General features: G+C 40.0%; 1 protein-coding gene across 5 annotated transcripts in view; it reads right to left on the bottom strand.

The window, feature by feature from the left end:
• The window catches only part of Mgam (maltase-glucoamylase), a 154100-nt gene that overhangs the window by 88248 nt on the left and 51826 nt on the right, over positions 1–14026 (bottom strand). For 4 of the 5 annotated variants that reach the window (NM_001427451.1, XM_087655469.1, XM_087655468.1 and 1 more), the window contains 17 exon segments: positions 2057–2113; positions 3017–3101; positions 3669–3817; positions 4206–4322; positions 4414–4448; positions 4566–4699; positions 5345–5483; positions 6424–6511; positions 6958–7092; positions 7729–7791; positions 8069–8179; positions 8425–8553; positions 9614–9739; positions 10855–10967; positions 11721–11817; positions 12175–12343; positions 13385–13539. The exons of the other annotated variant lie outside the window; for it this stretch is intronic. In NM_001427451.1, the coding sequence (NP_001414380.1) occupies positions 2057–2113; positions 3017–3101; positions 3669–3817; positions 4206–4322; positions 4414–4448; positions 4566–4699; positions 5345–5483; positions 6424–6511; positions 6958–7092; positions 7729–7791; positions 8069–8179; positions 8425–8553; positions 9614–9739; positions 10855–10967; positions 11721–11817; positions 12175–12343; positions 13385–13539 (1902 nt within the window). 5 annotated transcript variants of the gene reach the window in all.

Raw genomic sequence — 14026 nt, 5'->3', positions numbered from 1 at the left:
ACTTTTCTTTCACCAGGAGGCCACTGACTGACTGGCCATTGCTTACCTTTCTCTCTCATGCATCTACCAGGTAACTAACACTTCTATCTCCTGCTTCTTAGGAACCCTCCAGTAACTAGGATTGTTTATGTATCACAATCAGAACCTACACAAATTTTCTTCCCTCATTCACACTTTTATCTTGGCCCTCTACTGACCTGATACATGACCTCAAACCTTCCTCCACTGCCTTAAATACAGCAAGGCTTCCCTCTCCTCGGTATTGGTTCATTGATACCTAGGGACAGATAATTCTTTCTTGTGAGGCTGCCCTCACAGGAATGACTTTTGGATGCAGAGGGGCAGTGTTGATGCCTGCTCACTAGAGGGCACTAGCAGCCCCATTACTCCATCCCACAATGACCATGAGACATTGCAATTGTCACCTGCTAGGTACTTGAACACTGTTGGTTTAGAGGTGAGGAGTATTCATATATGCTGCACCTAGCTGTGTTCCCATACAATATTGAAAATATAAAAATGACTGACACAGGGTTTTTATCACTCAACTCACTTTTGGCTTGACAGACCATGTCAGTTACCTCCCTTTATCTGACACTGCCTTTTATTTTAACGTCATTAATAAAATTGGCCAATGCAGGGAAATTTTCCTCAGTAACCTCCATTTGTCAACTTTAAAATGTGGTACATGAAATCATTTACTTATGTGCCAGCCCTTAAGGCAAACAAGCATTAGCTACTGATTCTAGGCTAAGTTTTGTAAGAATGTGTATTCATATTCTTACACCTAGTGCTGAACAAAAGACATTTAACTGGGCAGGGTCAGCACTAGAACAGGCTAGCAAGAAGCCTAGGATGCAAACTGAAAGATGGTCTATGCTCTTAAGGCCATGTGTAGGTAGGGCTAGCCTTACAATGCAGGATCATTTTTAAATTGGGGGTCGTGGGATTATACCTACTTAATCACAGTCCTGGCCCTATATCAGATACCTCCAACATACCCAGAAGGTCTCATAGTTAGGGTAAAAGGCAATCAACAGGCATACTCAAACACAGGCAATATGTCAGTGAAGCTGACTGTTACCTTCTAAGAAAGCACAAGAGCATCCTCACCCTGTAGGTAGAACTATCCAATAGCAAAAAAAAAAAAAAAAAAAAAAAAAAAAGGAGGAGGAAGAAATGCATTCAGTTCTTCATCATCCTTCCTCCACCCAATCTCACCACAATACACTTGGATTGAGACACAGGTTGTGGACACATGCTCTGACTTTTGTCTCTCAGATACTTTCTTCCCTTCAAACCGTGAAAAGAGGGCTTTCTTAGAGGAGAGCAAGCCTTTCAGCTGCCCTCTTAGCTTGTGCTGGCTGAGACATACATTACAGAGAGCTTCTGTTGGCTACTCATCAGTAAGGTCATGTAAGCAGCTCAGACACCCAAGCATTGCACTGTGTCTGTCTCTTTGTCATATATATATATACATGTATATATATATGACAAATATATCATAACTATTGATCTTTGAGAGTGAAACAGAGTAATTCTTAAGCTTACAAACTACAGACACTGACTTTTTATTTATTTTGTAGATCAGAAGAAAAAATTTAAGCCAACTCCAATTACTAGGCCTATATGCTAGCACATGACCACATTGTTCCAAGTATCCAACTCCTGAGAGTTTGCTTGTAATAAAATACAGAGAGGAAAAGATCTCTTCAATTAAGAACTTCTATGAACAAAAATGAACCTGTGGCATGATTTCAAGAATTTACTGGCATTTCCACACTATAATGATTTTAACACAAAGCAATAAACACACATATAAAAAAGATACCTACAAGTGTGGCACCTTGAGATGATCTCTTAGTCCTTTCAGAAGCTTTCGTGAAGGGTAACTTGTCATGCTCAAAAGGTATGAAATCAGGCCACAAGGATAAAGTGGCCACTCATGAGCACACAAGTTGATTTAGAGAAGTGGCACTAAGTTTGATATATGTCGTATCTAGACATCCTGTATGCTACCGCCTTCTGGAGTGTAGAAATGTAAGGAAAAACTTACCGTGTAATAATCATACCACTGGGCTTTAGGGAAATATGCAGTGACATTTCTGGCATTCTGAAATAAAATACAGAGAAATTGTGGGCAGTGGACTCAGGTATCTAAGACACAGTGAGCAATATACACTGGAGAGGGGTTAAAATGATAATAATGCTAACACATTTAGACAAAGTTACATCATCTGTCTTATGGAGATAAAAATGATAATCCTTTTCCAATAACCAAAATTAGCCTACGAAAAATAGGTGCTTTTATAATGCCCCTTGGGTTACAAAACTTCAGAGACAAGCAATCACCATACTCTTATAGATATTTTCATCTCCTCCCTAAGAAAACAACGATGAAATGTTAACTATAGAGCAGAAGAAAATTATGTAGGCTCAGAAAGATAGAAGATGTGTTAATTATCTATTCATTTTATTTAAAGTAAAACACTATAGGACAGAGCAAGTAACTCAATTTCTAGCTTTAAGACCATGTACAGAGGGAAGGGGGAAACTAACAAGTATTAATAGAGGACACAAAGGGAAGAGGTAATAATTAATTATATTTTGACCTCCAAAATTGAGAACTAATTAAAGGGGGAAAAGATAAGATTATACATATTGCTGTACTGGTTCTCCAGTTAATCTTAGGTAAGAATATCAAGAAATAAGGAATCATTTCATTTCCTGCACTTTATTGTCCATGCTTAAGCTTAGCTCAAAGAAAATGATTGTGTTCTTAAATATTTGCCAAGGTTATTCTTCCTCTCAACTGACATGTAAACTAGAATTGTTAAGCTGCCATTAAGTGCTTTAAAGGCAGAAAAACTATATGTGATATTTATCTCAGAAGGAACAGAGATGCAAATGTAGATTAAGAAACCATGTCTCAAGATCCCTCTCTCAACAAACCCCATTTCACTCCAGTCATCGAACCCATTAGTGGAATCCTTAGCCCTAGGGTCTCTATACTCACAAGTTCAAGGACAGGGCTGACTAGAAAGGCTGGACCCAGCAGGAACTGTTTGTCTACGTTCCAGGTCTCCCGGTCTGCCAGAAATCTGAAAATTACAAGGAAGGCATCAATCAGACACCTGTATGGCCCCAGAGCAGGTCCTTGAGGGAGTGCTCCAGATCAGATCCCAGAAATCCATCTACATCCTCTGCTTTTTATATGTCACCATTGTCCCACATGGCACGTTCTCCTAACTTCAGAAACACATTGTCTGCTACACGGTATCTTCCATTTCCCCACTGTAAGACAAAGACAAAACTTTCCCCTGCCATCTCTCCCTGGCATGTCCACTTAGGTAATACAAGCAGGTTCTGAACAAGGCCCACACAACACAACTCCTATACCAAATAGTGAAGCCTCTGTAGCACCACAAAGGAAAGGAATCTTGTGCTCAGTGGTTTCCTTTCCATAGCTCAGTAAATGCCTTACACCCAACACAAGTGTTACATATGACAGGGTGTCCTGAAGAGCAATAACAATAAAGAGCTCTGCCTTGAGCATTCATACAGAAGTTGACTTATTGCCTCAGTGTGAAAAACTGTTCAGATTCACATCCACCAGACATGATAACTAAATGTGCCACCGTACGACAGGATGCATGCTGGGCACTTACTCATGCAGAAGAGGCCGCACAACTGTGCTGCCCTCCTTGTGGGCTTTGTACATCAAGGTGTAGAGATATGGCAACAGGGTGTATCTGGTCTCCAGCACACTTCTGGAAATGTCCTCAAAGGTTTCATTCCAGGATACAGGGTCTTGTCTCTAAAGCAGAATGAGCAAAGAATTTAAAGCCCACCCACAACACCTAAGAATTCAAGGTCATGCAAGGCCTATTGGAACTACATATTACAACACTAAAATGCCATTTACTAAAGAAAAATATGGATGATGTTGCTAGAATAATAATAATGGACTGTGAAACAGCAGAAAAATTCATTCAGAAAATTTAAAAAACCTATTTTTCATGTAATGCAATGGGATAGATTTTCTAACCAAAACATCACCAAAATAGTACTGAAGAATATAATTTCTGGGAAGAGGACTTAATGGCTTTGAAGATGTCTCAGGGGAAAGAAATGGCAGGAATGTTCAGAGAATCTGAGGTGGCAATTTCAGTGACATAGTATAGTTAAGGAAGGTGATATCCTACCTTGGTCCCGATGGTGTTGTGGTTCCTAGAGAAGGGGTAAAAGGCGCCCAGCTGCATCCAGCGAACACACATCTCATATTCGGCATCTTGAAAGAACCCACAGATGTCTGACCCAGTCTGAAACAACATGGGACAAAGTGAGCTCTTGGTGCTTTCTAGGAGACACTGTCATCTTCCTAGGGAGGAGGAGCATGTAAAGGACACTTACATAGGATATGCCAAAGAGGCTGAAATCCATCATGCCTGCAATGAGAGAGGCAGCAGAGTCAGGACAGGACATTCTCTGCTTCCTCGTTCCCCTTCACCAAGGATCCTACTGCCATGCCCATCTACAGAATCCCCCGTGCACAGCCTACACACCAATGATGGATTTCCCCAGCTGGTCCCAGGCAGCTGTGTTGTCTCCCAGCCAGTGTCCTCCCCAGCGTCCAGAAGAGGGGAATGTGGAGCGGGTGATGACGATCCCTCTCTCTCCTGTCACCTCCTGCACTGCTCTGGTTGGGACACAAGGAGGTATATTAGAGAAAGGATGGGAAAAGAAGAAATTTGAGCCTCTCCTCCAAAACCTTGTGCTTAAAGTGTGGTGGCAAATATTAAGTGCATCCTTCGAGGGAAACTGAATAATGAATTTCAGAGGGTTCTGCTGCTGATAGGGACAATAATGACAGGAATTCCTTTCCATGAGTTTCATCATTTACAAAAACTAAACAGAAAACAAAAACAACAACACAACAAAATTTCATCATGTGATGAATGCAGAAGTTGTCACCAAACCTTAGGCAATATTGGTTATAAGTTACTCATCCAATACTTAGATTTCTATATTTGAGTAGGAAACAGAAATTCCAAGTTTCCCATAAAATAATCACTACTATACATTGAGCACAAATCAAAGGTACACTTGGAACATTGTTGAAAGAGCTTGTATCCCCGTATGTGTGGGTTTCAAGCCCTCTTTGTCCCACAGATGTGATGTACACTGTTTAAATCTTTCATCTCATTTTTAACCACAAGTCTCTACAAAGTTATAGTTAAACCACTTTTCAGCCCATAGTATGGAAAATGAAGGAAAATTAGGGAATATAAGCCCATCACCAGTGTCTGCTACACATTCCATCAACAGGAGAATGGCCACTCACTCGTAGGTGGGTCTGGTCTGGGACCACCCATACAGGCTGTGTACATCATAGTGCCGCACCCGGGAGCCATCTGGAAGGATGTGCTCGCTCTCCATGCACAGGGTCTTGCTGCTCAGGCCCCTGTCCCTGGCTTCCAAATCTGAGGGAAATGATGAAAGTCAGTGAACATCAGAATTCACTCTCAAGTCTTGTTTTTTTTGTTTTGTTTTGTTTTTGGATATATTAAGTCTAAAGGTCTCTGTCTGGGGTCAGGTCCCCTTCCCAGGGTCATGAGAATAATGGTCCTCTCTGAGTAACAAAGTCACTGATTTTTAACATCCAAATCACTAAAGAAATGGAATGTGGCAAGAAATGAAATTGTTGAATATTTACTATGTGGGAGGTCCTGATATAATGGCATTTAAAACACTTCTCCCTGTCTCTGTCTCTGTCTCTGTCTCTCTCTCCCCTCCCCCACCTCTGTGTGTGTGTGTGTGTGTGTGTGTGTGTGTGTGTGTGTGTGTGTGTGTGTGTGATATAAAGACAGGATGGCTACTGAGACCAGAAGAAGGCATCTGATTCTCTTCAGTTGGAGGGTTGAGTCCTATGTTAGGATGGTACTCCCTCTTAACTGTTCAACCACACTTTTAGTTCCTAAGTTTTAAGGCAGTAGTTATTTCATATTTTCCTTATGTTTCTGAGAGAGGATAGAGAGTTTGCCTCTCACAGTGTACAAAAGTAAATTTGATCACACAACTCAAAATATATAGTATATAGAGATAAACTATAGTGTTTAACATATATATATATATATTTATCCAAAGACCATGGGCTCCAGATATATATATATATATATGAATGAGAAATGAAGTTCTGTAAGTTATGACAGCACAGAGACATCCTAGTCGAGTGATTTCTGGACAAATGCAAGAATTTTGTTTCTAACATCTCGTGTTAGATAAATAGTGTGTTTTGGTCTCATGCCACATTTAACAAAAATAATGGTGGAGAGGTGCCCTTGTTGATCAGAGTACTCCCAGGATGCTTGGCGCATCTTCTTCTAGCCATTGTGCAAGAGTGTAACGGCCCAAGGTCCTTACGTGGCATGTAGGGAGGACGGTTCAGAGTAGTGTCAGTGCAGCCGGAAGGAACTGCCCCATTCACAAAGCTGGAAGGTTCATTCATGTCCTACAAATAGCAAAATTGTGACTTATTTTTAAAGATACTTCAATCTTCTCAATTCAGGAATAGAGAAAGAGTTACACATTCAGTATCCAGCAATCTCTTCTCTGTAGATCCTGCCCAGAGAGGATAGTAATCCACCAGGGAAGAACAAGCTAGAACAGTTAACCTCAACATGACTGCCTAGGCCATCTATTTATTATGGTTCCCCTTAGGACAGAAAGTATTTTACAGAATTTCCATTAATTTTTCTTGATAATTTAGAGGAGAGACTTCAGACAAGTTCCTTGGCGTTATATTACAGTTGTAAGTTTCATCCCATGATTAGCACTTGCGTATATCAAAACTCCTTTTCTGGAAATTATTATTACCTTGATCAATGCCAAGAATCCACATGGTGAATACAATGCACACCCATACTCATGTGCACACACACATACAGACACACTTACAATCCACAGGCCATCAAACTTCAAGCTCTTTGCAGGATCCTGTGAGTTGCTGTGGAGTTCTTTAATCTCATTCTTCCACCAGAGGGCAGTTGAATTACGGAAAAAGTCTGGGAAGGCCACATAAGCTCGGTATTGCTGCCAGAGTAGAATACAATGTATTTATTGTCAATGAGTACATTATGCAGGACGTAAGCACTCACTAAACTGAACTCAATGAATTCTTATACTTCCACAGCTAGACATCTGAATAGGACCTACACCTACGTAATAAAATTTTTGTGACTCATTAAAAAATATTGAGAGTCAAGAGGTATAAGCACAAACGAATGCCATCCCAGTATTTGGAGTCATTCTCATTGTATGGAAAGGACGAGTAAAGGGAAAATGAGCTTTGGATTGTTAAAACCAAACGATCTTCTAATGTGTCTAGACTCTTTTTTTTTATTAACTTGAGTATTTCTTATTTACATTTCGAAGGTTATTTCCTTTCCCAGTTTCTGGGCCAACATCCCCCTAACACCCCCCCTCCCCTTCTTTAGTCTAGACTATTTCTTCTCCTCGCCCTCCCACCCTTAGAAATTTCTAGTCCTACTGACACATTGCCTTCTCTCAGGGAGCATAGCCCATACTCTCCTACCCATTTACCAGGGTTCCTAAGTTATTCTTCCTCCAGTGTCTCTGTCCTAAGTATATACACATCTAGTATCCTAGCTATGGCTTCACCTTCCTGGCAACCCTGACTACATCCAGCCTCCACAAAGGGCATTTTACCTGCACTTGACTGTCCCAGTCTAGAGATGGGTCCACAGTGATATTAGGGTAATCAGGCCAGACCTATGAAGAGAAAAGATTTAACAGCAATAACTGGACATGATAAATAATGTCTTAGGGAACTATAAGTCATGCTTCACAGTAGTCAGGGAGGATTGCTCTAAAAAAAGAATGGGTTCCACAAAGACCTTAAGAATATCTACAAATATACACAGGGAAGAAAATGAAAATCACAAGATCTGAAACCAAACACAAAAGACACAAAATCAAAATTCTAGGAAAACACTAATAGTGACTCTGGGCCAGGGTGAGTCTTGCTGGATCACCCTACAACCCATACCTTTCCCCAGACAATGCCTCCATTATTTGGATATCTGATGAAGACGTCATTCTCCACTCCCCTGGTGAAGGCAGGATAGGGCTCTGTCTCATTGCCAGAAATAGCTGGATCCTGCAGTCAGAGCATAGAGCAGAGGGGAAAATTAAGACAGAAAATTAAAAGGAGATATGGTGGTAAATAAGAATCTCCATGTCAAGTTGTGCAAGGGATTTTCTTTGGCTCCCTCAAAATACACTTATATTAATTACACATCTATTTCTCTCCTAGAATAGGAAAGGACAGATGCCCTAAGGTGATGTCCACACTAGTCCATCCATTGTCACATTCACAGCCTACACATTCACAAAAGAACTAACCAGAATGAGGATGACCCGCATCCCATTGTCCTTCATGCGATTGATCAGGTCTGGAAACCCAGAGAACTTAGGGCTGAGCTTGAAGTCCAGCTGCCTCTCCATGTAGTCAATGTCTGAGTACTGCACATCCTGGGATGACACAAGGAAGAGAGGCTGATGGTGGAGACAGTCCAGCCTCCAGGGCTTTGATTCTGAACATTTCAAACCTGACCTATCCTATATTGTAAATATGGATCCTAGGATAGTCAATGATTGTTTTTTATAATATCTACTCAAGAATGAAAAAGATTAGTCAACAATAACAACAAATAGATTTTAATGCCTGTGTTTGTCTGGAAGGGTTACAGAAAAAAAATAAACAGTGTAAAAGAAACTTTTTTTAAAAACAGAACATGTCAGATGTGAGTATAGTGATGCAGCTCTGGAAGCTACCATTGAAATCAGTGGTTCTATTTCATAGAAAATACGGTTAGCTATCCAGTCCTGATACAGCATGAACTGTAAAGTTACTACATGGTGATGCAAAACAAAACAGGGAGTTAGCATATAATAGCCAGTGTTCAGAGCAATCAGAGTTCTTGATATATGACATACTAAAGTCAGCACTTCAGGTCTGTACAACAACATTTAAAAATAAAAACAAAAGTATAATTAAATAAGTTGTGATAGTTGTCTACAGAATTGCTAAAAGCGTTGGACCTCAAGTCCTCAAATGAAAAAGGTAGGTTCAGTGTTTTCTACTATAAACTCAATATACGTCTACTGCATTCAGCAAGCAACAGTCCAGAGAAGCAAATCAAATGATTTACTGATTGCTCTATCAGTTTTAAAACTGAAGAAAACCTATCCATGAATGGCTGGATGAGTTTAGGTCAATATTTTTTAGACCTAATCACCATTAGAAAAATCTTTTAATCTTATGAAGAATATTAAGAGTGGATGTCTTGAAGTCAAGCTTTAAAAAAATGAGTAGAAACATGCTACAGCAGAAACTGCATTGCTTCAGCCTTAGCTCTTCCCTGTCAGACTGAGCCATGAGTGCACTACAAAGGTATTTTGGTGGAGGCAGACTCATTGTGACATGTGGTAAAGCAGTGTGTCATTGCAGAACTCATCCAAACACGGTGTAATATAGAGATTTGAGTTGATTATGAGGTTGCAGAAACTATATACTATGAAATGTACATACATATGGGATCCGCTTAGCCACCATTTCATCATATAGGTTGGCAATCTCCGTATCATTCTCATATCCATAGCGACACAGCTGGAATCCCAGGGACCAATAAGGTACCATCACAGGCCGACCAATCAACTACAAAACCAAAGAAGATGAACAATGGAGGTTGTATATAAAGTAGAAAAGGGTTTTTCCAAAACCAAATAATCTACCAATTTTAATCCAGAAAGACGAAGGTTGCTATCTCTTAAGAAAAACCTCCTTAGAGCCTGGAGTTTCTCTTTATATTCCTTTCTGATTCCTACATGCCAAATTTAGAAGTAAAATAATCGGATGCATGCTGCGGTTCAGAGTATAAATTTCAGACCCTACTAGATTGTGAAATTGAACAAAATGAAGTTATCTTTGTATTTGCTTCATAATGGTCAAATGGGACCTATTGGTAGTATCAACCGTGTAGTATCTATAAAAATGAATTACATATGATATGATCTTACAGACAGACATATATGTTGCAAGAGTTTTGCACATGTGTTTTTTCACTACTGTGCAATCAGTGTCACACCACTCCTTGCCATCATGTGTCAATACCTATATCACCACTCCTATCATGCCCATTAAAATTACCCTAAACATTACTATAACCCAGTCATGGATACCATGATATCCATCACAACCATCATCACCATCAATTCTGCCATCATTTCCACATTCCCCCCTTAATATCATAACACTGACAACAGCCGTTCTCAGCAGCATCACCCCTACACCACCATTACAATTTCCAACATCACTTTTAATCCAGTCCTATCATCATCCACTTCATCTCCAACCACTGCACCGTCACAAGCATCGCAATCACTACTTCTATCTCTATCAGCGAGATTAATATATACATATATATATATATATATATGGCAATACTACTACCACTTCTATCAAGATTACCATCCCTTCCTGCTGTAAATATCATCACCACCCCAACCATCTACAACACTATCACTAGCCTTACAAGAATGTCTATATAAAAATTCATTTTTTCTTCTATATTAAGGCATAAATTCAACGGCTATAGGTATGAATTTTTTGCTCTTTATTATACTATACTCTTGCCTCAGAGAAAACCAACCATTATGGTACTTATGTGACCATTTCACTAGTGGATGCACGCCCTGGAATGATAAATGTGCTGAATAAAATGGGATCTGGGGTAAGGAAGGTACTGCAGAACCAAATTAATTCCTTCCTACCTCTGTGTATTGTTGAGTAACAATCTCTGGAGTTGGGCCCAAGAACACATAAAAGTCCAGAATGCCCCCTACGGTTCGGTATGTCAGGGCAGGCATGGGCTGGAAGGTTACATCTGAAAAGACAAAAAAAAAAAACCGTCAAATAAAAAAAGACAGTGTAAACTCATTATCTCATATTGTGGAAGAATCAGGCCTCAGATCCTCACTAACTTTTTCTTCTTCTGAAGTGTATTGACTACATGTACTCTGCTGTTGACCCACACAGAAGAAGAAGCTAAAGGAAAATCCCCCAACTGTGCAAGCATGCATGGGGTACCCTGTTTTGCTACTATGTTTTTGAAAATTTATCTTTATAAATACACTCAAAGTGATTATTATAAGCTTTGTTTCACAATAGTTTATGATTCATAAACAGTACTAAAAAACAATGTAGTGAGCATCAGTATATATTTCCTGCAAAGTTCCCAGTGATAACATTTTGTATGGATAGTGTATGTTAGATACTGTGAACAAAAGACAGTTAATTCCAATATATCATGTTCATATTGCACTAGTTTTGCACACATCCTTTCATAGATTCTTGGCTATTTAGCATCTTTAAATGTATCACACTAATTTTCCACACAACCCCATTCTCCTAAAGTGACTGTTCTGCCTCACAGCTTCAAATTAATTCAATATATGTAACTGGCTTGAACAACTGATCAAAAATGTTAGTAACTCACTCAATTCTGTTGTATCTCTCTTTATGGTTGTTCCAAAAAAGTATTCCATGAGAGAATTGTCAAATGCAGCAGGGCAACTACATTATAACATTATATAAGAGAAACCAGCACACATAACAACAGATGAAGGCATCATCCTACCCATGGCATTGCTGTTCATCAAGAGGACTCCATGGGCATTGCCATCCTCCTCCAGCCCCATGTAGTAAGGGTGGACACCATAGGAATTCTTTTTGTACTGAGAGTAAAGAGGAGAAAACAAAAGAGATTAGGAAAACCGGTCCCAGAGAAAGAACCAAAAATCACCTCCTTAGTTGTCTCCATCCCTCTTAGGAAAGTAAGTTAAAAACATGAAAAACAAGGCAGATGAAAATTACCCACTTAACTAATAGCAGAAGGAAACTGTATGGTGAAGCTGGAGAGGAGGAGGGGGGAGGAGGAGGAGGAGGAGGAGGAGGAGGAGGAGGAGGAGGAGGAGGAGGAGGAGGAGGAAGGAGGAGGAGGAAGGAGGAGGAGGAGGAGGAGGAAGAAAAAACACAAGACACACAGAGTGGTTAGAGGGGACAAAACACAACCACAAACACTCTGTCCTTACCCCTGGGGGCTCATCCCTGGAAAACATGCCCCATGTTTGCCAGTTCATGTCTATCTTGAAGGTTGTGTGCTCAGTTTCCCCAAAGCCATAGATGTATGTGGAGGGCAGGCGGGTGGAGATGCGGATGAACATGTCATTGAAGGTGAAGCCAAGGAGCTGAGAGTCCCAGCTGCAAAAGGAAAAGGAACATTTGCAAAAGAAAATCAGCTTCCTAGTGGTTTCCATCCACTGCACTTGGAAGGACCACAGAACCTTCAATTTTAATCCATCAGTTCTAGAGCCTCTCCCCAACAGAATGTGCACTAGACACATTCATTCCTGAGTCACCATTAATTGTACTCCTCCACCGTGTCTGTGCTTCCCTTCACTGTTAGGCACAGTAGAAAGTAAAATCAGTTTACCACATTCCCACTCTGTATTCCCCATGCCATGCTTTATGCTCTTGACTCTTAATGGTCCACTTTCTACATATATCCAGACCTTGGATATGACCACCTGATATATAACCTTGCACTCTTGTTCTGCTCCCTGCTTACTTCTCATGAATGCCTCCTGGGGGAGACTTCAAGGCTGATCGTGTTCTAAAGCCCATCTCCTCTCCAGGCTTTCACTCCCATCCTCATCCACTTAGTTAGAAATCTCTCAATTAACTCAGTCTCTCAAATATCTCAAGAATCTCAATGAAACTGATAAATACCATCCAGCCTACGGCATATATAATGAATACACACATATATGGAACTGCCTTAGTAATTGCTCTTAGAATATTAAAGATTCCCTCTAAAAACAGAGCAGACTTCTTCAAATGTGGAGTATAGAATGAGATATTCCCCATATTTCCATGTATTTGAATACTTGGTCTCCGTGGGGCACTGTTTTTCTCTTTGCAGTTCAAGATGTGAACTCTCAGCTTTTCTGCTGACATGTTTGCCTGCTTCCACTTACCATGATAGAGTCTGACACTAAGAAACCATGAATGCAAATAAACTTTTTTGCAAGTTCTCTTGGACATGTTTTCTGTTTGTTTGTTGTTTGATTATATGTTTTTATTTTGTTTTGTTTTTATCACAACCATAGGAATTAACTGATTCATCATGGATCTGAACATAGGCAGTATGATACTTGAAGCCAGGATGTCTTCAAGGACAATGGAGCTGGTGAGGAATATTTAGAAGAGCAGTAACACAGACTCAGACCAGGAACCACTTACATTACAGTGCCTGTGCTCTTTCGGCGAATTTGAATCCCAAATGGATTCTCCTTGATGAAGACATCATACAGACGGCCTTCAGGGGTGCTCGATGGAGCACTGGGGGTGTTCAGAGGGACTGGAACTTCATAACGACTGCGGTTGGGATCATAGATCTAGAACAGAGGAAAACATTTTATGTACAGATAAATGTCTGCCATTACATGGTATTATAAGATTTTGAATTCCTACCAAACAACATTTTAGAGGATTGAAACTCCAGATAGCCTAAGAACACTTAACAGATCACTGCATAACATATAAACCAGTCAAAGCATGACATTAATTGTGTCAACAATCACAGTTATCTGTCATTTCACGACACTTGCACAAGTGTAGCACTTTAGAGATGAGTAACTCAGCACACTCTTAGCATGTTTGACAGAGACGGGATGTTGTAAGTTTTCACCTCTCAAACTTTACAACCCAGGGCTTAATCAACATAACAGAGCATTGTCTAATTAATGGCTTAATCTAGATTCAGGTCTCATTATTATGGGCTCTAGAACATTTGTTCATTCATTTCAACATTCTGGTTAGGATCAAAACCTCATTCTGAAATTGGTGTTGGATTTATAAAAATGATATATTCTTTTGTATGTG

The sequence above is a fragment of the Rattus norvegicus genome, chromosome 4 (genome assembly GCF_021556685.1).
Source record: "Rattus norvegicus strain SHRSP/BbbUtx chromosome 4, alternate assembly SHRSP_T2T, whole genome shotgun sequence".
NCBI classification, from domain to species: domain Eukaryota; kingdom Metazoa; phylum Chordata; class Mammalia; order Rodentia; family Muridae; genus Rattus; species Rattus norvegicus.
Note: the sequence above shows the minus strand (reverse complement) of the source record. Positions and strands in the feature narration are given on the sequence as shown.